The 25,367-nt window shown below is 35.4% G+C and overlaps 1 protein-coding gene across 3 annotated transcripts in view; it reads left to right on the top strand.

Moving 5' to 3' along the window:
- RNGTT (RNA guanylyltransferase and 5'-phosphatase) overlaps positions 1 to 25,367 on the top strand; it is a 332,045-nt gene that overhangs the window by 86,149 nt on the left and 220,529 nt on the right. For all 3 annotated transcript variants that reach the window (XM_050789534.1, XM_050789536.1, XM_050789535.1), the window contains exon 9: positions 22,941 to 23,076. In XM_050789534.1, coding sequence (XP_050645491.1) covers positions 22,941 to 23,076 — 136 coding nt within the window. The remainder of the gene's footprint in view (positions 1 to 22,940; positions 23,077 to 25,367) is intronic.

Below are 25,367 nucleotides of genomic sequence, written 5' to 3'. Positions count from 1 at the left end.
TCTGTTAATTAGGTCAAGATCAATGAGTATGTCTATATCTTACTAAACCTATTTTATTATTACTAGTAGTAGTTGAAACTTTTTCTAACTTGGACTTGATGAGCATTTTACTAAAAATTTCTTTTTTGCCTTGTGATTCTGGTCTTATAGTGAAAAAATGATAATGTCTTAAAAATATGTTTCCCCATTATAAAAGTAATTTGTATTCATTGTAGAAAAGTTAGAAAATGAAGATAAGGAACAGGACAAACATGAAAAACATCCGTAATTTCACCAGTTAGAGATGGTTGCTGCTTACATTTTGGTGTGTATGCTTTTAGACTTTTCCCTCTGTCTATATATCTTTTTTGTTTCGTTGACTAAATGGAAAACATATTCATTCCGCAATTTTTTAAGTGTCTATTATGTGTCAAGTACCATTCTAGATGTTGCAAATTATAGTGACCCTGCTATAATGGAACTCTCATTAGGTGAAATATGTTTTCTATACAAACTGTTCAGTATATTTTACTTATAGTTTAGTAACATACTATTTTTGCTTAATATATCCTAAATATTTTTCTACTTCATTAAGTATTTTTCTATTAGCTGATTAAACATAAAATTATTACCTAGTTAAGATAATAACACATGTATACATATATAACAAACCTGCAAGTTGCGCACATGTACCCTAGAACTTAAAGTATCATAATAATAATAATAAATATATATATATGTAAGAACAGAAAAAAGAACTCCTGACTTTACTCACAAAATCAGTCATGCAAAATGTTAGCTTATGAGAAAAACAGATACATTGTGTCAATTTTAATGTAATTACCAGCTTGTACTGACCTGGTCTCTCACAGTCTTTTCTGGTTCTTTAGATTTTGTGTTCATTTTCTGTCTTCTGATCACCTTGTCTTTTAGCTCAATCTTGTTTTTATTACCTTTTATTATAAAACAATTAAAAAAATGTTAAATCAAATAATACTGGAAAGCTTACAATGGAGGAAAGCTAGAACCCATTCTCATCCCTTCCTCCTCTCAGTCTTGCTCCCTGAAGGCAACCACTTTTAATTATTTTTATTTTCAACTCTTGTAAGTACCCCCAAATCTGTAAATAATGTGTTTATATCATGGTCTATTAATCACCTTTATGTGAGTTCCTGCAGATGTAGCTTATCAAAGTCTCTGTGTCCACCTTTCCTTCCTCTTAGTCCAAGAACCAAGAAATAAGTTTCTCTCTCCTTTTTTCCTGTCTCCTGCCAGTGAGCTGGCAGGGGAGTCTGGGAAGTGTAGTTTGCTTGCTTCTCAAACCAGGTTACACCAGAGAGCACACAAGTACAGGAATGGGAATGACCACCAAAGGACAGCTAACTTGCCCAAGGTTCAATGTCATGACCCCTCTACCACTGCAGGTAAAATGTTCCTATTGTTGAATTTAAATATTTTTATGTGTCTTTACAAATACCCTATTATAAGTGTTTTCAGGGTTTTAGTAATTTTATTTATTTCAGTTATCTTTTTGTTATCCCAAAGACTTTTCTTTCTTAGAGCCTTCTGTGATTTCCTTCCTCCATAAGACTGTGCTTCCAACTGTTTTCCTGGTTGGATCTAGCATTCTGGATTCCATCTAACTTTTCTTTCCTTCCTTCTCCTTTATTTCTTTTGGTTTATTTTTTCACTTTGTAAGGATGTCTCTTTAAGTCAGTTCCTAAGAATATGCAGGAAGTAACCCATATAAACGCCTGGTTTATGAAAACACTATTGCTCTGGCCCTATATCGAATAGTTTGGCTGTATATAAAATTTTAGATGGAAATGATTTTCCCTCAGAATATTAACAATCTTGTTTCTTTATCTTCTAGTAACCTCTGTTACTGATAAAAAGTCTGTGGGGTTTTTTTTTTTTTCTTTTTCAGATTCTAGTTTTTGATAAGCGGTCTACTCTCACTACTGGAAACTTTTAGAATTATTTTTTATTTTTGTCCTAAAATTTCCCAGTGGATGTGTATAATTATTTGTTGTTATTCCTTCCCCCTTACCTGGCTCCCTCAGTTGATTGTGATGGTCAGTTGTGATGATGATCTCTTTGGATCTGAAAACCTGGGTTCTTCCATTAAGGGAAATTTGATCTCATCTCTGATACTTTATTTCCTCTGTTTTTTTTTTTTTTTTTTTTTTTTTTAATTTTCCCTTTCTTCTTAGAACTATTGGTTATTAGACTTCCTAGATTCTTTTCCATGTCTAATTTTTTGTCTCATAATTTTTACCTTGTCTGTTTTTCAACTTTCTAGGAGGTTCTCTTATTTTCTTCCTTTCCTTTTGTTGAATTACTTATTCTGGTAATTATGCTTTTAATTGTCAGTAGTACATACATTCTTGTTCTCTGCCTGTACCTTTTCATGACAACTTGTTCTTGATTTATGGATAACTTCTTGAATCTCTATGAGAATACTAGTTAAAAGCATATTTAAAGTTTTTTTTCTCTTCCTTGAATCATCTTTCTTCTTTATGTTTCTAGTTTCTTCAGATGTGTGGTGATCCTTGGTTGGCAGTGCATTTGAAATGAGACAGAGAAGCTGCTTGGAAGCTCTGCGAATGTGGGCTGGGTTTGTCAACTTCTGACCTTTGCTTTATGATAAGCGGTTGTGCTTGGTTGCTCTCGCCTCACTACCCATTTGGTTCAGTTTCTTTTTCTTTCTTTTTTTTTTTTTTTTTTTTCTATTCACCCTCCCACCCTGTTTCAGTTTCTTTAGAGAAAAGCTCTCTGATTTTTCTTTTTTCTTTTTTTTGCTTGAGGAATAACCTGTGTATTGTGTGTATGAGTTGTGAGAATTTAATTGTTGTACATAGCTAAAAATAACTAATCCCTCCTTTTCAGTCCATATGTCACTGTAGTCCTCCTGTGCACTTGATGTTTCTGGGTCTGGATCTTCTTTGGGATTTTGTAAAATAGGCACCTCCATCTGTGAATCGTGCTACCTCTGTGCATGCTTCTCAGCACTTTTCAGTACTTCTCCATCTATTTCTTGTCACCCAGAAATTTAGTGAAATAGTACATCTGCTGATGCTCTTTTCTCCTTCCCTTCGTTATCTTCATTGTTATAACCATTTCTAATAAATTAACCTAAAATTACCCCAAAATATAACAGTTTAAAATTCAAATATTTACTATCTCATAGTTTCTTGGGAGCAATGTAGTTGGGTGAGTCTTTTTTGTTTTTCTTAAATCCATCGCCTCAAGCATTTATCCCTTGTTACAAGCTATCCAATTACACTCTAAGTTATTTTGAAATGTACGATTAAGTTATTGTTGATGATAGTCACCCTATTGTGCTATCAAATAGTAGGTCTTATTCATTTATTCTTTTTTTTTTTTTTTGGTACTTATTAAGCTGGGTGATTCTGGTTCAGTGTCGTCTAGCAGATTGCAGTGAAGCTGTTGGCCAGGGCTATTGTCATTTCAAGGGTCCACTTCCAAGCTCACTCATATGGTTGATGGCAGGCCTCAGTTCCTCAGCTGGCTGTTGGCATGAGACCTCCATTTCTTGCCAGTGGGGAGGAAAAACTTTCCTGTGCCCACTTAGGTTCAATAGTTAGGGGCCTACAAATTAAACTGACAAAACATAGATTAGCAAGAGAAAAAACAAAGTTAGTTTATATGTGTATGGAAGTACACAAAAGAAGTGGCTTACAAGATGGTTGAAGTTAGTATTCCTAACTTAATGGGACTAGCCTTACAGTTTGTATTCCTAACTTAATGCCTCAAGTTTGTATGTCTAATTTAATGGGGGAAAGGGAAGGTGGAAAATAGGCTTCAGTATAAGAAAAAAATGGAATTCTTTAGGAAGGATAAGTGGATTTTTACAGGAACAAATAGGAGTTAAGAAATGTTTGTTTTTATGGGGAGAATAGTCTTTTCCATCTTCTTCATGGCCATAAACTCCTGGAGAGGGGATTTATGATAGTTTTACTCTCAGTCTTCTTTCTGGGAGTGAAGCCGCCTAGAAGAAAGGATTTATGGCAGCTTCATTCCCAGAAGTTTCTGCTCTTAGTCAGATAAGGAAAGCTCTGAGAAGCCACTTTTCTGCATTTGTTGACTCTCAAATGTCTTCTGGTTAAAATAATCTTCATACCAGCTCTGGGGTTCTGAGTGGGTTCTCACAGCTGCCTGAGTGTCCTCACCATATGGCAACCAACTTTACTTATAGCAAATGATCCAAGAGAACACCCAAGATAAAAGGAGTAGTCTGTTAATCTAGCCCAAGAAGTGACATACAATCCACTTCTGCCATATTGTATTTGTTGTAACATATAAATCTAGCCCAAACTTAAAGGGAGGGGAATTAAGCTCCGTCTCTTGAGGTTAAGAGTGTCAAATAATTTTGTGGACTTTCAGGACATATTTTTAAAGCCATCATATAGCTTTATACTTAAAAAAAAAAAAAAAACTCTGCTATTATTTTAATAGTGTCTTGGGAAGAATCATTCTATTGTATGGAACATTCCATTGTATAAGTGCATCATACTTTGACAATTTCTGTGTAGTTGTAAATTTAGCTTGTTTTGAGATTTTTGCTTTTATAAGGATACTATGATAATATTATTCTAAATAACTTTTTTAAATGAGTAATTATTCACCTGATAGCTTATTATAGTAGTTTATTGCTATGGTCTATATACTCTAGAATGCATTTGTGGAAATACACATACATTTTCTTTAGAGTAAAATACTCCAGTGTATTTATTATTGTAGCAGTGTTTGTAGTAAAATGTTTTAAACAGCATGTTCTGAAAAAATTAATGTATTTTAATGATTTTTTGAATAGATTGATCACTGAACAATTGTCACTTTTTTTTTTGAGAAGGAGTCTTGCTCTGTCGCCCAGGCTGGAGTGCAGTGGTGGGATCTCAGCTCACTGCAAGCTCTGCCTCCCGGGTTTAAGCCATTCTCCTGCCTCAGCCTCCCGAGTAGCTGGGACTACAGGCGCCCGCCACCTCGCCCAGCTAGTTTTTTTTGTATTTTTTAGTAGAGATGGGGTTTCACCGTGTTAGCCAGGATGGTCTCCATCTCCTGACCTTGTGATCCGCCCGTCTCGGCCTCCCAAAGTGCTGGGATTACAGGCTTGAGCCACCGCGCCCGGCCACAATTGTCACTTTTGATTTCATTTTGGGATCTTACGACTTCGCTAGATGGCAGCAGAGGACCAGGTTTAATTCAGGCTGCTTTTGTGAAGCAATAGAATTCTAATGGTATCCAGTGCATTGGACATCTATTTTGTAATACAATCCAGAATATTAGCTGGGGATTATTAAGAATTTAGTAAGGATTAGTGGGATCATGTATACAACATTACTGAAAGCATAGCCATTTTGACAATGTTGGTGTGTTCTTTTCTGCGTTGCATCTGAATTATATTTGCAAATGACCTCATAGTGCCATTTTGGACCTTTTTTGGTAAAAACAATGTAGCCATATTGAAGTCCTTAGAAGTATTTTTTCTGCATCAGGAAACTGAGACATTCTTATGTTGAAATCTCAGAAGGAAAGAATGATATGAAGATTCTCTTTTATACCATTTGGGTTTTTTTTTGCTCTTAATTGTGTTGGGAGCAAAGGAGTCTAATAGAAAAACATGATGTTGGAATGTAGCTCTTTTATTTATAGACTGAAATTTTTGTTCATGGGATAGAAAAGTTATTTGATTTGTATGTGGTGTATGAGGAACAGTAATTTTTATATATGTGCCCTAATGATATATTTTGAGGAAAAAATTCTTTAGCTGTATATTTTAAAATCATATATAGGATTTTTATTTTCTGGAGGAACTATATTTGGTTTTTGCATGTTTGATGGTAATTTGGTTCTCAAAAGGCAGTAACATGTGAACTAGGTAAAGAAATCAGAAAATGAGTAATTCTGACAGTGCTTTTAAATTGCGAAGTCTGATTTGAAGATTATATAGGTGGCCCATCTTAGCATAGTATCTCTCTGACGTTTAGCCCAGATTTAATGTTGCTGCTGTTTTTGCTGACAGGTGAGCTTCCTTGAACACATTTTATTTTAGTAACATTTTGGGATTTAGAAAATTTAATTTTTAAAATACTTTTGCATGGACAGAGAACTAAATTTTGTGTCCCTATGAATTATCTAGAATGGCATTTAGGTCTTTTACATCTTATGTTAGGATGATAGAATGTAAACTACTGGCTAGAGTTACAGGATATAATATATAACTAGAACAAATCAAATTGCTGCATAAATTACAACCTTTAAGCTGCTGCACATTAAGGCTGCTCTGTGATGTGGCCTCGGTAGGTGCCTTAATGTTATGAGTCCATAATATATTTATTTTTATAGTCTCAGTAGTATTTAACTGTTGAAATTGGTGCTACTTTTACGTGAACCTAAACAAAGACTAGTAGCAACCAGTTGATTTCTAGTAGTTCGATTCATTAAGAATTACCTACTAGTGTTAAAAGGAAAATAAAAATGGAGGTCACAGTTTAGATGTATCCCAAGGCCAACTGCCTATAACACTGTAACCCAAACTCAAGTCATTCTGAGTCCCCTGAAACACTGTCTCTACTTATAAAAGAACCACAAAGCATGAGGTTTGCGTCTTTGCCAGCATGATTCAGTGAAATTAAACCAATCAGCTATAGACAAATCAGTTTAAACAGCTCCATTTGCATTAAAATAATGTTAATGTCTAATGACCAGTTACGAAAAAGGTCAAAATACTTTCTCCTTTATAAACTGCTATAACTCCTGTAAGGAAGCTTCTTATGACTTAAAAGTTGATCTCAATCTGTACTTTTTGCATGATAGTGAGCTTTAAAATGTTTCCTAACTTGATCTAATTTTATTTTTGATACCAGTAAATGGAGAAATTACAACTCACTTAAAACATTTGGTGCACTTAGATATGGTTTTGTTTACTTAGATTTTTACTTTGTGCATGAAGCAATATTAAATAAAATCAAGCATCATCATGTTGTGCATCTTCTACATGTGTTTTTATTTCTCTTTCTTAAAAATACCTTAGTTGTGTTATTAGCACATTTCTAAATTTAAAATAATGGGTGATCTTTATAGTAAAATATTTATGGTAAAGTATAATGCCTTTGTTAAAAGTAAATTTATTTCAAGTTTCTTGTAGATTATTAAAATCCCTTTCAGTAAAATTTTTTTCTGAAAATGTTCATTGTTCTAATAGAAATAACATGAGAGTGTGAAAAAGATGATGCTTGCTTTAAAGGAAATTCCTAATTTCTGACAAGTTTTAAATGGCTGCTGTTTTGACTACACACTCAGAGCTGCCAAATATAATATTTTGATATGTGGTCAATTTCAATGGCAGTAAAGTTTTAAAAGGAAAAAGAGTTTGTGTATATTTAAGAAAAGAAAATTGAAGATGTGGTTCATGCCCTGAAATAGGTCAAAGTCTAATGAACAGTGTAATTGTATATAAATGACATGACATAGACTCTAAGAATGTAGGAGTTCTTAGGAGGAGGATGAGTGAAGGATGAATAACATGGGTGAGGGGAGCAACGTGAAGACAGTCTTGAGGTAGAAACAACCTGAGCTGGACCGACCTGATTAATAATTGATAAAAATCCACAATCTCTGTGAGCTCTTAGAGTTAAGGTGCTTATGAGAAAATTGTTACACTGGTGGCTGCATAAACCCTTTGTTTATATTTTGAAGCATGTCAGAGTTTTAATGATTGCTAAGCCATAAGCTTCTGATTTAAACTTTGACTATAATGTCAACTCCTACTCCTTGAATTGTTCTTAGGAGGCTATTAAAATGGGAGATCCTTTATCTCAATCTTCTTGAAGTTTAGGAACACCTGATTTGCTGAGTCAGTTGGTTCACCCCCCATAGCCTTTGAGGCCTTAAAAGAGCTGTGTTTTTTGGGTTTTTTTTGGAAATCAGGTAAAGAGTGTGATAAGAGACTATTTTCCATAGTGATACAAAGGCAGGGAAATGAACATTCTGAGGAATAGTTGCTGTGGCAGTGGAAGAGGAAGCACTTCACCTATTTACATGACTGGAGGAAGAAAAATGCTGTGATGTCACAGAAAGCTAAGTCTAGGAGACATCCCTAAGGGGCTTTCCCAGCCGGAGGCACAGGGAAAACCCTATAGTAATTCTCTCCCAGTCATCCTTCCCAACATTTTATTTCCTATTTTCAGCTATACTTAAAAGACTGTTAGGTGAACCTTTTTTGGGACTTAGTGAAAATTTTACTCAAAGTAGCTTACATTTAGCATTCATTCAATGAGTCTAGCAAATAGTGAGTTTCAAAGTTTGCATAATATAAAATGTGAAAATTAGAAGACTGATTAGAACTAATTTGTGATCATGCTTAGTTTTTCTTCTAGTACTCTTTGCTCTTTTTAATCCTAGTTAGGATCAAAAAAGAACATTTCTATAGCTAAGAAGAGAAAATCTATTGAATATAACTTTTGGACAGATTCTTCAGTGAAAACTTTTTTTTTTCAGATTAAAATAATTTTAAAAATTATTTTGCTTTTTTTGGACATCTCTCAGGCTTCCCATTCTCTCTCTCTCTCTCTCTCTCTCTCTCTCTCTCTCTCGTTTTCTTTTTTGAGATGGAGTCTTGCTCTGTTGCCCAGGTTGGAGTACAGTGGTGTGATCTGCACTCATTGCAACCTCTGCCTCCCAGGTTCAAGTGATTCTTGTGCCTCAGCCTCCCTCGTAGCTGAGACTACAGGTATGTGCCACCATGCCCAGCTAATTTTTGTATTTTTAGTAGTGATAGGGATTCACCATGTTGGCCAGGCTGGTCTCAAACTCCTGACCTCAGGTGATCTGCCTGCCTTGGCCTCCCAAAGTGCTGGGATTACAGGCGTGAGCCACCATGCCCAACCCTGACTTTTCTATTTTCTTTTACAATTTGAGTGTTAAGGGTGGCCTGAGGTTATTTAATCTAGTGCTTCTCACAATTCTGTGTGCATATGAATCACCTGGAAATCTTGTTAAAATGCAAATTCTGATTCAGAAAGTCTAGGCTGGGACTCAAGATTCTGCATTTTTGACAAGTTTCCAGGTGATGCTAATGCTATTCGTCCAGGGACCACATTGTAAGTAGCAAGAATTGACTCCATTTTCTCAAGTTATAGATGAGGATATCAAAGCTAGGGAGACCAAGTGGTTTTTACAAGGTCCCATACCTAGTTAGTAAGGGTGGATTTTTAATTTTTAATGCAACAAAGTCATATTTTTCAGCATAAGGAAATACTTAAAAACCAAGAGAAATCTTCCTCTTCCCATAATTAGATGGCAGCTCATTTGTTAAGCCAACTTTATTCAATTTGAATCTTTAAGATGTGTCTTAAGATTTTCTCTTCCATCCTTACTGCTTTTGAGGATTTGAAGAAAAAGAAATAAATGGATACATTGATTTATTTGAATATGTCTGTATCCAATTATTAGAGTCTTTACTTTTTGGACTTTAGATGATCAGGAAACAGGTTTAAGTGACCAAGAGATAGTAAAATATATTCAAATCTAGTTTTTGAGGTAGAAGCTTCTTGCTATGGTAGGGTAAATCATGTTTTTATTTAAAGTGACTGTTAATGTATACTTTGTTTTCAGATATTTTACAAACTGGAGGAGGTAATGTAACTAGTGTTTTGTGTCTTTGGTAGTGCCTGTATGAATACTTTTTGCTCTTGTCTGTGAATCTAGTCTGGTTTTTCTTGTGCCTTAAGAACTTTTAGGATTGTGGCAGCATTGGAGGTGGGGTGTAAACGTGTGTAAGTGCATGCTGCTTGGGGGAAGTGGGACCACGTAAGAACCCTTTCAGCTCTTGATAATTCCATAATTCTCTAATTCTTTGAAGATCGGTGAAATGGAATAGGAAGCATATTCTAGCCCACAGAAGTGGCAGTTAGTGAGATGCATGTTGCCCTTAGCAAATGAATTCAGTCCTAACTTGACAGTTCTTTTCAAAAAGTGAAAGATATGCTTTGATAATTTACTCGTTGCACTTCCCCAAACTGTTAGTTGATTTGATAAATTTGTAGAGGGTGGAGACTTTATCAGTCAATTTTTATTGTTATGACAGTTATTATGTTTCTTTTTGGTAGATAAAGGAAACCTGAACCCAGGTAGATTTAATTATAATTTTATTTAAGTTATCATTTTACTAATCTTTATTTTAATGAGATAGACTGGACCAGAACGTGGTCAATGATCATTTTCCATTGTGTATTGTAGCTTTCAAGTTTATTGTGTATGTACCATTACTGTTAGTAAATCTTAAGAAATTCTTTCCATATATTGGGATATTTTGGGCTCTGGGTTTGTTTTTATCATTCTAACATTTAGAAAACAAGCTCTTAGACAGATTGAGGCCCACCTGATTCAAGTTTTTAAAATATGAATTCTCTGTTTTGAATTATCACTCACTAAGTGCAGCGTCTGATTTTACAGAATTTACTTTAGTTTTACCTATTCATAGAAAAATGAATTAAGGAACTATTTTACTGTAGTTGTTGACTGCCTTTGACTGTGTAAATATGTTTATATGTTTGAGTTTGTGGTGTGCGGGTAATCTTTACCAAGGGTTACCTATGATTCATTTCTCTATGTTTCAAAATTTCTGTGTTCAGTTATCTCTTTCTCTTCTGTGTTCAAAAGGGATGGCTTCCTCTTTCCTGTTTATAGGGTTCTTAAGCTAATCCCTTCTGTTTTATTCAGGGTTTTGTTTTATCATTAACCCCAACTCTAACTCTTCTTTGGATTGTGTAAAGTAGTACTAGTAGCAGCTGTAGTAGTAGTAGTAGTAGTAGTAGTTGTAGTCGTAGTACTAATGATATCTAGCTTTAATTAAGTACTTAATTAAGTACTCTGTGCCTTGGACATAATAACAATAGCTGATACTGTATTACTATGTATTAATCACTATTCTAGTATCCTTTATATATTAACTCATTTAATTCTTTAATTTTTAAAATTGTGGTAAATTACACATAACATAAAATTTACATTTTAACCATTTAAAACTATGCAGTTCATGGTATTAAGTACATTTGTATTGTGTGCAACTGTCACCAACATCTATCCTCAGAACTCTTTGATCTTGTATAACTGAAATTCTATACTCAAATAACAGTGACTCCCTATTCTCCCCATTCCCCTGGCAACCACTGTACTCCATTCTGTCTCTGATTTTGATTACTCTAGGTACTTCAGAGGGAATGATACAGTGTTTAGTTGTGACTGGCTAATTTCACTTAGCATAATGCCCTCAAGGTTCATATGCTGTAGCATATGTCAGAATTTCCTTCCTTTTAAAGGCTGAATATTTTTCCATTTTATGTATATGCTGCATTTTGCTTATTTATTAATCCCTCCATGGATACTTGGATTGCTTCAGTGGTTTAGCTATTGTGAATAAGGCTGCTGTGGACATGAATGCACTAACTCATTTAATTCTTAAAACTATTTTAGGAGGTGAGTACTTCTGGTGAGGAAATGGACACTTAGTCAAGTAACTTGTGCAAAGTTACACAGTTAGTAAGAGTTGGTATGGGATGAATGATTCTTAACCACTATAGTGGAGTCCCATATAATTTTCTATGCTGGTACCTTCTCTTTTGCCTACAGATATCTTTACCCCTCTTTGCTATATGTTAACATGTAATTAATGGTATGTAGTACTAATACTTTTAATACTAATGTTGGCAAATGAACAATCAGTTCATTTTATTTATTAGTGTTTGTTGTATTTTAACTATACTTCAACCCAATTACAAAATGAAGTTGAAACTCCTTAAGCTGGATTTTAACACTCCTACTTGCTCCCTGTATGCTTCTCTTTCACCATGATATGATCATTTATTGTATGTAATAGCCATCTAATTCCTGGACAAGTTGGAGTGATAGAGTGCTTTGACTAGGACCTGTTAATTGGAGTATGGGAGATTTCATGGGAGTTTTGAATAGGATTTTGAAGATACGTATTTTGAGACAGGATGGTGTAGTAGTATAGCTACGTGGGCTTAGAAACAGACATATACAAATTTCTGAGCAGTGGAGGATGGCAAAATGAGAAGAGAATAAGGAAGTTGCAATTGTGAAGTTAAAGCATATAGTTAGGAGTTGGACAGCTAGAATTGTTCATAATATTGGATGAGATTTTTGGTTCCAGTCTGTCTGCTTGATTTTTAGGGATCTAGATAGCAAGCACTATTGAGTCTGGAATTACAGGCTCTGGAGCTTGAATTTTTCGTCAGAGCCCATAATTATAGCAGTCTTACCATTGACAGTTTGCAAATTAATTTTTTAAAATTGTTGAGTAGTTTGGAAAAAATTTGCTCCTTACTTACACTTGGTTATTTATATTTAATATGTCATTAATTTTGTGGAATAAGAGAGAGGAATCTAGAAACTGACACTGGGCCCCATGCCCTGCCAAACTCTGTCATAGTGTTGCTTTGTAAATTGACAGATTTGCACAAGACTTTAAATCTCGATGGTTGAAAGGACTTTCTTGAAACAGATTTTGAAGACGATTAATAATCTGTTAATAGAAATAAGGACACACAGTAGTTTGATAAGGCTTGAGATTTTGTGATTCTTTATGGTAGGTATCTCTACGTCTTCAAAATTTACTTTTGATCAATTAACTGAAATTAAAATAAAAGTTACAGTCTTCTGATGACTTTTCTATAGACGTAATTTACCCAGTACTGTTTATTAAGATTAAGCCATTTAGATAAACATGACATAGTAAAAAATGTGTGGTAGAAACCATATATAAAATAAAGATGGCTATGCTTATGTAGAAGACATTTAAATGTTGGCAAATTGTCCAAATCTTCAGTGGCATGCTGCTGGCCTGCCATTTAATATACACTTAACATTCTGAGATCAAAGACTAGTTAGATAAATTTGACAATTAAATTGGTGGGGAAGTGAATAGGCTTTGCAATTTAAAATTAAATAATACACGTTGTCTGCTTAATTACTGCTGTGTTCATGTAAGTGATCACATAATAGAAGGGAGCTATGGGCTTAAAGTGAATTTAAGACCATAAAGCCATAATCAGTCACATCTGTTTCATGACTTTAAATTGATGTGGTACGAGTGTGAAAGAAGAGCTCATCCTTTGAAGAGGCCTGCTGTGCTTATATAATCAATAAGTCAAAACAAAAATACCTGTAGGGTTAGAATCTTTTATATTGCTGAATGAAAATTTTGATAGTTTTTGGTAAAGAGATTATGTTAGAGCTACGTTGTCATTTCACTGATTGTTAACAGCAGTAAAAAGTGAAAAAAATGGTTAGACAGTGTTACTGTATGTGGGTGTTCTTTTAAATTTGTTAATGTGAAACTAAGGACCTTAATATGAGTCAGTTGAGTTTCCGGGAAGATGACATAAGGTAAGGTCCTCAAGACTGCCCCCTCTTCAGACACAGTTGCAAGTCTGGGCCTCCAGAACTTCTGATCAGCCAGCTTCAATTTGGGGTTCTCACAACCCCCTCTTTGGATTCAATTAATTTGCTAAAGCAACTCACAGGACTCGGAGAAACTTATGTTTACTGGTTGATTATAAAGGATAGTACAAAGAATATAGATGAAGAGATGCATAGGATGATGCGTGGGGGAAAGAGTACAGAGCTTTCATGTCCTCCCTGGGTGTGCCATCCTCCGGTAACCTCCACATGTTCTGCTGTCTGGAAGCTCCCCAAACCCCGTCCTTGGTCTTTTACGGAGGCTTCATTATGTAGGCGTGATGGAGTAAACCATTGGCTGTTGGTGATCAACTTAATCTTCAGCCCTTTCTCCTTCCTAGAAGATGTGGGTTGGTGCTGAAAGTCCTAACACTCTAATCTTGCCACGTTCTTTCCTAGTCCCCATCCCAAAGCTACCTAGGAGTTGCCAACCATCGGTCAACTCATTAATATACAAGAAAGCATCATTTTGGTGTTTCTGAGGATTTTAGGATTTGTATGCCAGGAAACGGTTGAAGAACAAATATATATATTTCACAATATCACAGATGCAAACAAATGATGTTTAAATTGGTCTTTTCTCTGAGATTCATTAAGTTTAGATTGTATTTCTATGGAATTATAGTATAAATGGTAGTTAGGTGCCCAAACTAGTCTATAAAGCTTATTCCTAAGGTAGCTAAATTACTTACTATATATATATATACTATGAAAAATGACAAAATGTACTGTTTCAACACTGGTAATTAAGCAAACTGCCATTGTAACATAAGAAGTTTATGAAAACTATTTTGAATAATTGAAAAACTTTGGGGAAAACTGGATTTTATAAGATAAGGAGACAGAGACTATTATATAAGGAGATTGTGAAGGGGATTTTGACACTGATTCTTTATTGTCTAGATGGATTAAACAACTTATTACTTTAAATTTTGCTTTATACAGAAACTTTGATTAGAGTTTTCATTGATTCATGAATGGAACTAAGTTAAAGGAGGTGAGAAGGAGCAATATGTTTTTCCTTTTTCTTTTTACAAAATTGTGGTAAAATATACTTAAGATTTCTTATTTAAAAAAAAAGAGTTGAAAGAAACAGGAAAAAAATGGGTTAAAGAAGACATGGGTATACCTTGCAAAAGAGGTTGTCAGAGACAGTTTACTGAGCAGTGAGGTAATGAGAGAAACAGGCAAAGTGTGCATGAGCCCCATGAGGAAGGAAGAAAGCTGGAGTTTGGCAAGTCAGCTGTTCTTGTATTGTTTTTTGAACACATGACAGGTGTTGGTGAGTAGGGGGCATGGTCTGACCAACTGCTTCTATGTCAGGAAGGTTTATATATTCTATCTGGGGAAGTGGTCTGAATTTTCTTTATAAGAAAATTTTAGTATACTTGAGTTTATTTCTGTATACTAATACAACATTGAGAATTAGCTCTCAGGGACTTGTGTGCCAAATCTGTTCGGAATAAAAATGAGAGGAAATGTAGCTTGTATAGAAATAGCAGAGGTTTGGTAGTGAATTCTTTTTTTTTTTTTTTTTTTTTTTTTTTTTGGAGACGGAGTGAATTCTTATGAGAGAAAAGATGTACAGAGAAAGTAAACTCTAGGCTTAGCATTATACACTTGTCTATGTTGAAGGATGGTAAATAGATGGTGTGTCTCTTGGCATGAAGTTACTAGGTAAAGGGCTAGTATTATGTAACCCTTGGTATTAAGGATATGTTAGGGACATTACAGTGGGATTTCATCATAGGCACATTAAACTTCCTTACATTTAGCTGTATATATTGAGGCAAAAACAACAACAACAAAAAACCCATTAGCATCCTTTTTTTTTCCCCAGTTAAAAAATAGAGATGTGGTCTCGCTATCTTGGCCAAGCTAGTTTTGAACTCCTGGCCTCAAGTGATTCTCCTGCTTTGGCCTCCCAGCGTACTAGGATTACAGATGTGTGTCACTATGGCTAGCCTTGTTAGCCTTCTTGACTGTAAGCAATAGAAATCAACTTTGGCTAATTTATGCAAAGGAATAAATAAGGAGAACCAGTCTTGGAAAATGGATAGGAATCAAGGGAAACCAGCAGCAAGGACCAGAGCCAAGGTCAGGGCACTGGAACATTTTGATTAAGAAGCCACCGTTAGCACTTGCTGACAATGTCTCTGCTGTTGCTGTAAATAATTCTGCAACTATTCTTGTGCCTCTTTGTCACTCAAGTTAAGAGTTTTGGGAAAGGAACATGGATCGCTAGTCTAGATCCTGAGCCTATTTCCAGCCTGCTAGGGGTAGGGAAAATCTGGGCCTTTGGTTTCCATCTAAACTCATGGTGTCCATCATTTCTTCCAAACAAAATGGAACAATTACTGCTTCCTTCTTAAATGCCCCATGGCTCAGTAAGTATACCCAGTTCCTGAAGCCAGAACTTGGAACTTCTCTCATTTTCTCAGTCACATATCCAGTAAATAGCATATTGAATTCCTGTCAGTCTACAACTTGAATATCTTGAGTTTATCTATTTATCTCTAAAATTATTGTTACTACTATCCTAGTCACTGTGATTTCTCACATGGTCTATTAAAGAAACCTTATGATTTCTCTTGTCTACAGATTGGCCCCTATTCTGTTGGGGTATATATTATATGTTGATGAACTTTTAAAAATGCAGATCAGATTATGTCATTAGTTTGCTTAAAACATTTTAGTGGTCTGCATTTATTTACCTCCCATCTCTCAGTTCCAGTCCACCCTTTTATACTGTGTTAGGGGTGGGACTTTGCAACCTACATTTCCCAGACTCCCTTGCCAGCTTGCTTGCTGTTGAGTTTCACCACTGGGAGCACTGGCAGGAATTTGGAAGGTGAGAGAAGGGACTACTCTTTTTTTTTTTTTTTTTTTGAGACAGAGTCTCGCTCTGTCCCCCAGGCTGGAGTGCAGTGGCACGATCTCGGCTCACTGCAAGCTCCGTCTCCTGGGTTCAGGCCATTCTCCTGCCTCAGCCTCCCGATTCAGTTTCTGTAAGAATACCTGCAGCAGCAAAGGACAACTGTTACTCCATTCTCCAACTTCTTTTGTCACTTTCCACACCAGTCTTGCTGTTACCTCTCAGAGATAACAGCTTCTGGGCAGGGCATCCTAGTTAGATAGAGTACCCCTTGTATCACTTCCTAACCTGCTGGACTTTGTTCCCTTAGTGGTTTGACCATCCTCCATTGGACACCTCTTCATAGGGATTCAAACCTTAAGCTACAGGGCCATTTGTGGCCACCTTCTTTTATTATTATTATTATTATTATTATTATTATTATACTTTAAGTTCTAGGGTACATGTGCATAACGTGCAGGTTTGTTACATATGTATAATTGTGCCATGTTGGTGTGCTGCACCCATCAACTCGTCAACCATTATGGAAAACAGTGTGGCCACCTTCTTAGAGGTTAGAGCATCCCACCACATGGACCTCTTTCACCCTCTTCCAGGCATAGCCCCATAATGCTTTTCTTCCAAGCTCCTAGCTTTTCAATAACAGATCTCTTTCATTTTGTTCCCCTAATCCTGTGGGTCATAGTGTTTCCTGCAACTATTAATCTCTGAATTATTTCAGGCTTCCTGTTCTATGTTCTCAGCTTTCCAGTATCTGTGTAACCAACGTGCTGTAGTACATCTCCTGGGTTTGAATTCTGCTTTATGGTTTCTGTTTGTCTCATACAAGTAGTTTTTTGTTTTCTAAGATAAAATTAAAAAAAAAAAGTTAAAATAACTGGTAGCTGGGGGTGGAGGGATTAAAAAATATTTCAGGCTGAGCATGGTGACTCATGCCTGTAATCCCAGCACATTTGGAGGCTGAGGCGGGAGGATAGCTTGAGCCCAGGAGTTCAAGGCTGCAGTGAGCTGTGTTCACACCACTGCACTCCAGCCTGGGTGACAGAGTGAGATCCTGCCTCAGGAAAAAAAAAGGTTTTCATAATTCCTGTTTCTCTGTTACTTCTTTAGTCTTATGCCATACCATTTCCCTGCTTTATCTTTACGTTTCAGTATTCTGAACCTTTTTTAGTTACCAGAACATTGCTGCATTCTATCTTGTCTGAAGGACATTGCACCTACTAGTACTACTGTGTACTGCAACCCTCTCATCCCTCATTTCTCTTCCTGTCTCACATTACAACCTATGCTGGGTTGACTCCTACATACCGAATGTGAGGGGTAGTACTGTAGAGGGTGTATAAATAAACTATTGTCTAAGTTTGAATATCAGCGTTGCTGTTGTGCCAGCGTTATGACATTGGGCAAGTTACTTATGTGTGTCTCAGTTTCCTCATCTGGAAAATGGGGATAATAATTTTACTGACCTGGTAAGGTTGTTGTAAGGATTAAATGAGTTAATAAATGAGTTAAGAAAAGTGCTCTTTTCTTCAGAACATAGTAATTGCTCAATAAGTGTATTAGCTATGCATGAATTCCTCTGGAATGCCTTCCCTGATCTCCAGACTCTGACAGGTTCTACCTTTGTAGGCTCCTGTAATAGCTTCTACTTCACTGTTCTAATATGTATTATGTTTGGAATTATTTAATGTCTTGTTTTCTTGTTGAGTGTAAATGATATGAAGTGGAGAAGAGAGTCTATGCCGTTTGCTGTTATAACCCTAGCACCTAGTACTGTCTGGCATCTAGACTGGCTCCATTTCGGCCCTTTAACTTTTATTTAAAAAATGAATTGATTAAAAAATTTAAGAGAAAAGCCATAATAAGTTTGATAGGGGTTAGGAAGAATGGATAGAGATAGAGATGGTGGTGAAATAAATCAATGTAAACGATCAGCTTTTCTGTTTTTATTGCCCATCAAAAGGCTCTAGTATGGAGGCTCTATCATAGGAGAAGAGGAATATCTGTTGTTTTGAAGCCTCTGTAGTACAAAGAACAAGATTAGAATCCTTTCTTAATTCATTGACACTTTGCAAAGGGAAAATGTTTCTCTGGGTCTGATTATAGACTACATTTCTGGCTTGGTAGCTTTTTTCCCCCTTGCAGCTTTAACTTTGCCCCCTGTGTCTGAAAGCAATTTGTGTTTATTTCTAAAAATTTTGAAAATACAGAAAAGCATAATGAGGAAAGCAAATATCATTGATAATTCTATTACATAGAGATGGGGCAGCTCTTAATATTTTGGTATAGGCTTTACTCTCTGTATTTACGATATACACACAGTTTTATCCTCCTCCTTTCCCTTGTCATTATTTCATCTATTCTGGTTTTAAACTTGCTTTTTTCCCACTAAGTATATTGTAAATCTCTTTCTGTATTAATGAATATTTTTATCATTGTTTTAAAAATGCTTGAATAGTACGCTTTTACATGAATATGTGATATTTATTTTACCTATTTGCTGAATGATGGACATTTGAGTTTTTATTCTTTCACTGTTATAGAATATTTTGATGAACTTTGTTGTACATACAGCTTTGCTTAACAAATATTGAGTGCCTTCCTTTAGTGTGTATTCAGATAGACTGTGCAAGGTACTTAAGCTGTGGGAAAGAACAAAATAGATATGATTTCTGCCTTCATAGAGTATAAGATAAATTCCTAATTTGATGATCAGAGTTGGGTCTAAATTGGTGATAACTTTAAATTACAAGGAGTTTAATGACCATTTTACTCTCAGACTACTGGGAGGAATGTGAATTAGAACTCTAAGGTGGTATTAGTTACCATTGTTTTCCATCAGTTTTCCTTCTCTTTAATTATGTACTTCCTAAGTTTATTAATGTATATTTGGTGGTTTTACTTAATTATATATCTCACATCTCAGTGACTGCTCTGAAAGATTATTTCCAGTTATGGTAGAAAACCTTCATTTACAGTAAAGTAGTCTATAAATCTGGCTTTTCTGTAATCCATATACCTTTGGTATATATACGTTAGCATTTTCTATCTGGGAAACATATACTGAATAAATTTTGCCTTTTAATGGGCATGAATATAATACAAATACCTATTGATAATTCTGAATATTAAATTTGCAGTTGAGATAATTTCTTTTTTTTTTTTTTTTTGAGACAGAGTCTCGCTCTGTCGCCCAGGCTGAAGTGCAGTGGCCGGATCTCAGCTCACTGCAAGCTCTGTCTCCTGGGTTTATGCCATTCTCCTGCCTCAGCCTCCCGAGTAGCCGGGACTACAGGCGCCCGCCACCTCGCCCGGCTAGTTTTTTTGTATTTTTCAGTAGAGACGGGGTTTCACCATGTTAGCCAGGATGGTCTCGATCTCCTGACCTTGTGATCCGCCCGTCTCGGCCTCCCAAAGTGCTGGGATTACAGGCTTGAGCCACCGCACCCGGCCGAGATAATTTCTTAATTAATAGATTATATTGCACCATAGTTATATACATAGTTATATACTGACAGTCTGTGAGGTAGTTGCCTCTTTTTAAAGAATCTGACTGCTTTCGGGGACTTCAGAGTGATGTGGAAATATATCCATATTCCTTACGTGAAATAGCTCATTACTTTTTGTTAGTATCACATAACAAAAGAACATATGATTTGGAATGACTGGAGTTCAAACAAAAAATCATAGCCCAGAAACTTGTGTTCCAAAGCCTGAAAATTTATGTGTGCAGAAGAATCCCTAAATACCAAGTGCTAAATAATTTCTCTGGTGTTTCTGCAGATGCAAGCTGTGTTTCTCATAAGCTATCCTTTTTGTAAATTCCATCCTCTAAAACTTTTTCTTCCTTAGTCTTTTAAATCTGTTTATACACATGTGTACATAGAGAGTATTTTCTTTTGATTGATACTCTACTTGATTTAAAAGCAAAGGTCTAATACTGAGACACACAGGTGTGTGTTTGTGTCTGTGTGTGTGTAAAATAAATGTATCTTCACCTTGGGATAATACCTATTCTACTTAAACATTAAATTTAAAATTCTCAACTTCTGGGCAGTCAGTGAAAGGGGAAATATAATTTCAGTTATCATTATTACATGATCATAAGAGTAAACCATTTCTTTTTTCTGAATTCTAACATTTATTAGCTTAAGTCAGCTTTTCTCAAATTGTAAGTATAGAACACCAATTCTGTCAAATTTTAACAGATATCAGGATTAAGTTTAGGAAACAATGGACTAAGTAAGATGAACAGACTTATTTATATATTTTATCATAACTTTAAATATCCTAATATATATCTTGACTTTCTAAGAGAAAAATACAGTGGTTTCCTAACTTATTTGCCTTGAAATACTCTTTTGGTGAATATCAACTTTGCAAAATGCCAGCCTAAGTCCTTAACAACATGATGGGTTGTGTGTCTTCCATGCCATTTTTGCAGACGATGTCATCATTGCTTTTTATTTGATCTTACCTTTTGTTGATTTAAATTCTTTTTGAAACATAATCCAAGGCAAAGGTAGCTTAGATTTTTTCTATACACCAGGAATTGCTGCTTTTGAAAAGCATGTGCCAGAGGGCCTTGGGAACTAAGTATTCCTGTTGTCTGTGTGCCGGCTGGCCTGGCATTTGGTCTAGGAGTCTTTCACATACACAGTCAGTCCAGACTGAGGCTGAATTTATTTTTCTTAGTGAAACCTGAGTCCTCACACTCCCCATCTACTAGGGCTGCAGCTTTTATAGCGAGGGCCTGAGCTCTCCATCTGCTCCCCAGACACCTGCTGGAACTAATTATCATTATTATTAAAACTTGAAAACAATTTTTCTATTATGTTGCCTTTTTTCCTTTCCTCTGTTTTCACTTTTTTTTGGGAATTATTTTGGAAACAGCAAAGAACAACATACTTCACAATCTAATCCAAAAACACAAGCCCCTTTGGTTTTCATGCTGCTCTTTTCCATTTGTTTGTACACCTGTTTTCCCTTAATCAGCTCTCCTGTTTCTCCTCACCTATCCTAAACATGTGTACTTTGCTCTTCAGAACATTGGTTTGTGGTTAGCCAGTTATCCACTATTATATTATCTTCCATATATTCTGTTAGCTTGCATCTCTTCATTTAATATTTCTTCTGTCCCCTAATCTTAACTTGATTCAGCTACATCTTTCAGTCATTGCTGCCTTTTTTTTTTTTTTTTGGACCTACCTTAGGTACTTTGCGGGTAGGTGGTTGGACAGTCTGGTCAGTGTTCTCTTTCATTTTCACTGGTACCTCCAGACCACTCTTGCTTCCATTCTTTCATTTAACACCAAACACCAAACAAAAACAGCCTAACAAAATGATTCTGTTTCTTTGAGGCTTATGTCTTTTAACTTTCTAATCTTTCATGCTGTGAATTTTTTCTCATTCTTTTAAGACTTTGGTTCCTGGATATAATCTTCATTTTCACCCCGTCTTCTTACTATCCATTTGGTAGCATAGCTTCCCAGACTGTAATGTCCTCAACTTTAATACATCCGGACTTTATATATGGTGTGAAATAGAACTCCATTCTTGATTTGCTGATGGGAAATCAGTGATGATAACCTGACCATTTGAAGAATGACAGGTTGTTAAGTGTATGAATTCCCCCATATATTGATTGAGTTTAAGAAGATAAGAGCTAATTGAAAATCTTATGGCTGTGTTTTAAAATATTTTAATTTTATAGTCATAAATGAGAAGAAAAATTATACCTGATATTGTGGTATCTGGCTATATCATGATATTGATTCAAAGAGAGGGATTAGCTGTTTTGCTGACAGGTATGGTAGAAAGAGCACTGGATAATTTAAAGTCTGGCAAATGGCAAATCACTTAATGTTTTTCACTGTTTTTTTCTGTTTTGAAGTGGCGAGAATAATACCTAATCCATATAGTTGTTGAGCTAATAAAATACATTTATATATGTGTATATGTGTGCTTCAATGTTTAAGATCTCATAAAAATTAGAGAACCATTCTCTGTTAGGATGGATTCATAAGGTTACTCCTGAACATCACATTGTCTCCATAAAAAACTTTGATTTCCGTATACTCTGTGTTTTCTATAGGAAATGAAAAAAGTTGAAAAAAATATTATTTGTGGGCTAGGCGTGGTGGCTCGTTCTTGTAATTCCAGCACTTTGGGAGGCTGAGGTGGGCAGATCACTTGAGGCCAGGAGTTTGTGACCGACATCGTGAAACTCCATCTCTACTAAAAAAAAGAAAAAAACAAATTAGCTGGGCATGGTGGCACACACCTGTAATTCCAGCTACTCTGGAGGCTGAGGCACAAGAATTGTTTGAACCCGGGAGATGGAGGTTGCAGTGAGCCAAGGTTGTGCCACTGTACTCCATCCAGCCTAGGCAACAGAGCAAGACTCTGTCTCAGAAAAAAAAATTATTATTCATGATACTTTAATCTGCATGATAGAGAGACTCTAGTGAACATTAGTCTAATAATGTTTAAGGTCTATGGAAAACCAGTTTGTTATTTCTCATGACCCTGTTCTTTATATTATACTGCAAATACTAGCTTTTTAATGTTTCATTTACAGGTACATGATGTTGATTGATGGCACAAATGAAGTTTTTATGATTGATAGAGACAATTCAGTATTTCATGTTTCAAATCTGGAATTTCCATTTCGTAAAGATCTTCGTATGCATTTATCAAATACTCTCTTGGATGGCGTAAGTCATATTTATGTATAATATAAAATTAAACATTGCCATTTTTCTTTTCCTTGTAAGTAAATGTGTATTTCTATTGGTTAAGAAGTTTCGAATCAAATCTAACTTTTTTTTTTTTTTTTTGAAATGGAGTCTCTCTCTGTTGCCCAGGCTGGAGTCCAATGGCACGATCTCGGCTCACTGCAACCTTCGCCTCCTGGGTTCAATCGATTCTCCTGCCTTAGCCTCCCTAGTAGCTGGGATTACAGGCATGCGCCACCACGCCTGGCTAATTTTTGTATTTTTAGTAGAGAAGGGGTTTCACATGTTGGTCAGGCTGGCCTCGAACTCCTGACCTCATGGTCCACCCGCCTCAGCCTCCCAAAGTGCTGGGATTATAGGTGTGAGCCACCACACCTGGCCAAATCTAACTTTTATTAGGTTGTTAAATTTCATTTATATCTTGTGTGTGCTTACATTGAATTAAGGTCCTTTTGAAGAGGGATCTGCCAACTGAATCTTTGAACATAAGTAGGACTTTGAGATATTTTCTTTAGTGGAGAAACTTGTTAAAGCTGGAAAGGGTATTAAATGATTGCTCTGGTCAAATATGTATACATATGGATAGTTATATAATTTTGCATGAAGAGAAATAAATGTTACATGTGGTTAGTAACTTATCTTTTTGCCCCATACTTAGCAATATGTTTTGGACATCTTTTTCACATAAATGTCTGAATGGTTTACCACTGAATATTTAGAGACCATGAACTGGGGCTTCCAAAATATCGTGATTGTGAAAATTGTAGGGTTAAAAAATTACTTGTTAAAAATATGACCCCTTCTAATAGCGTATCCTAGACCATATGAATTGGAATCTCCCAGGGGCCTACATGTTCGTACAAGTGACCAAGTGATTGTAATTAGGCAAGTTTGAGAAACAGTTCTGTAATTTATTCAACCAGTCCCCTTTTGTTGGACAGTTTGATTTTTGTATTTTTTCCTGTGTCTAGTAAATTTTTATTCCTATGACAGCATGTGTAGCAAAATATCACTTTCTAATAAAAACATATATATATATACACATACATATGTACATGTATATGTATCTGTATATAGATTTAACTATCATATTATAGTTAATGTGACTGGCAACCTTGCAGTTGTATAGTACATAAAGGTCGTAGTCATTTGTGGCAACTCTGGTAGTTGGTTCATGGGAACAGCAGGAACATTTTAGTTTCCGTTATCTTTATTTAAGGTACATTTTTTTAGCATTATAATTAATAAAATATAAGAAAGGAAAAGAAGTAATAGCATTTGTCAAAGTTTAGTATAGTTTATAATTGAACTAATGTTTGTTGAGTGCCTATTATACCAAGAGTATGGGTATTGCTTAGAGAGTTGAGGAGAAGGCCTCACCCTTGAAACATTTTACTTAATTGAGTGGGGTGGAGAATGAATGGTAATGATGGAAGAGACCTTTGAATAAAACAATAACCCAAAGAGAGGTATATAAGTCCTGAGGTAGTTTAGAGGAGAAATAAATCACATCTAGTTAGTCAGGAACTAAATATGTTTTATGTAGGAGTTGGCATTAGAAACAAAGATTTCTATAGAAAGATTTTTGATGGACGTGGGCTGAGGGCATTCTAGGTAGGAAATAATGCTTAAAAATTAGATGTTTAACCATCTGCAGATTTAACTTAGCAATACTATTTATTTCACCTCAAACTTGGATAACTGAGAGCAGCATAATAGATTCTTGTGAAGTTTTAAAAATAGCAATATGATTCATGATGTCAGTTTACTTGGGCTAGAATTATAGTTGCCATATCTGGTTTTTTTTTTTTTTTTTTTTTGGTTAGTTAATTAAAACAGTCCTCGGTAGTTTCCTGTTTCTTCTACATTTTCATGTGCAAATTGTTTTTGTAAAATTTCAAATCCAAGAATAACTCAAACTACCTAATTGTCTGACTGTCAGATGTGAGCATTGAAGCTTTTGTTTTGCTTTGCTTAATTATGTTCTTTGACCTATAAAATGTAGAAAATAGGAATTTAGAAATATTGCATTAATTCACTTGAAACACATCAGTGAAATTTAATCAATTTAATATTGAGACTAAGATAAGAATATAGTGGTTAATCATTAAAGTTAATAGCAAGAATTTTGGAAAAATTCCATGTCTTTTTCAACTACTAATTTTTTATAAAACACTGCGTGCGTATTATTGAAATTTTAGAAAGTCTGTAAATTTAAAGTAGAGAAAATTAACGATCAAGAAGAGATGACATTTTATATTTTGATGTTA

The sequence above is a fragment of the Macaca thibetana genome, chromosome 4 (assembly GCF_024542745.1).
Source record: "Macaca thibetana thibetana isolate TM-01 chromosome 4, ASM2454274v1, whole genome shotgun sequence".
NCBI lineage: Eukaryota > Metazoa > Chordata > Mammalia > Primates > Cercopithecidae > Macaca > Macaca thibetana.
Note: the sequence above shows the minus strand (reverse complement) of the source record. Positions and strands in the feature narration are given on the sequence as shown.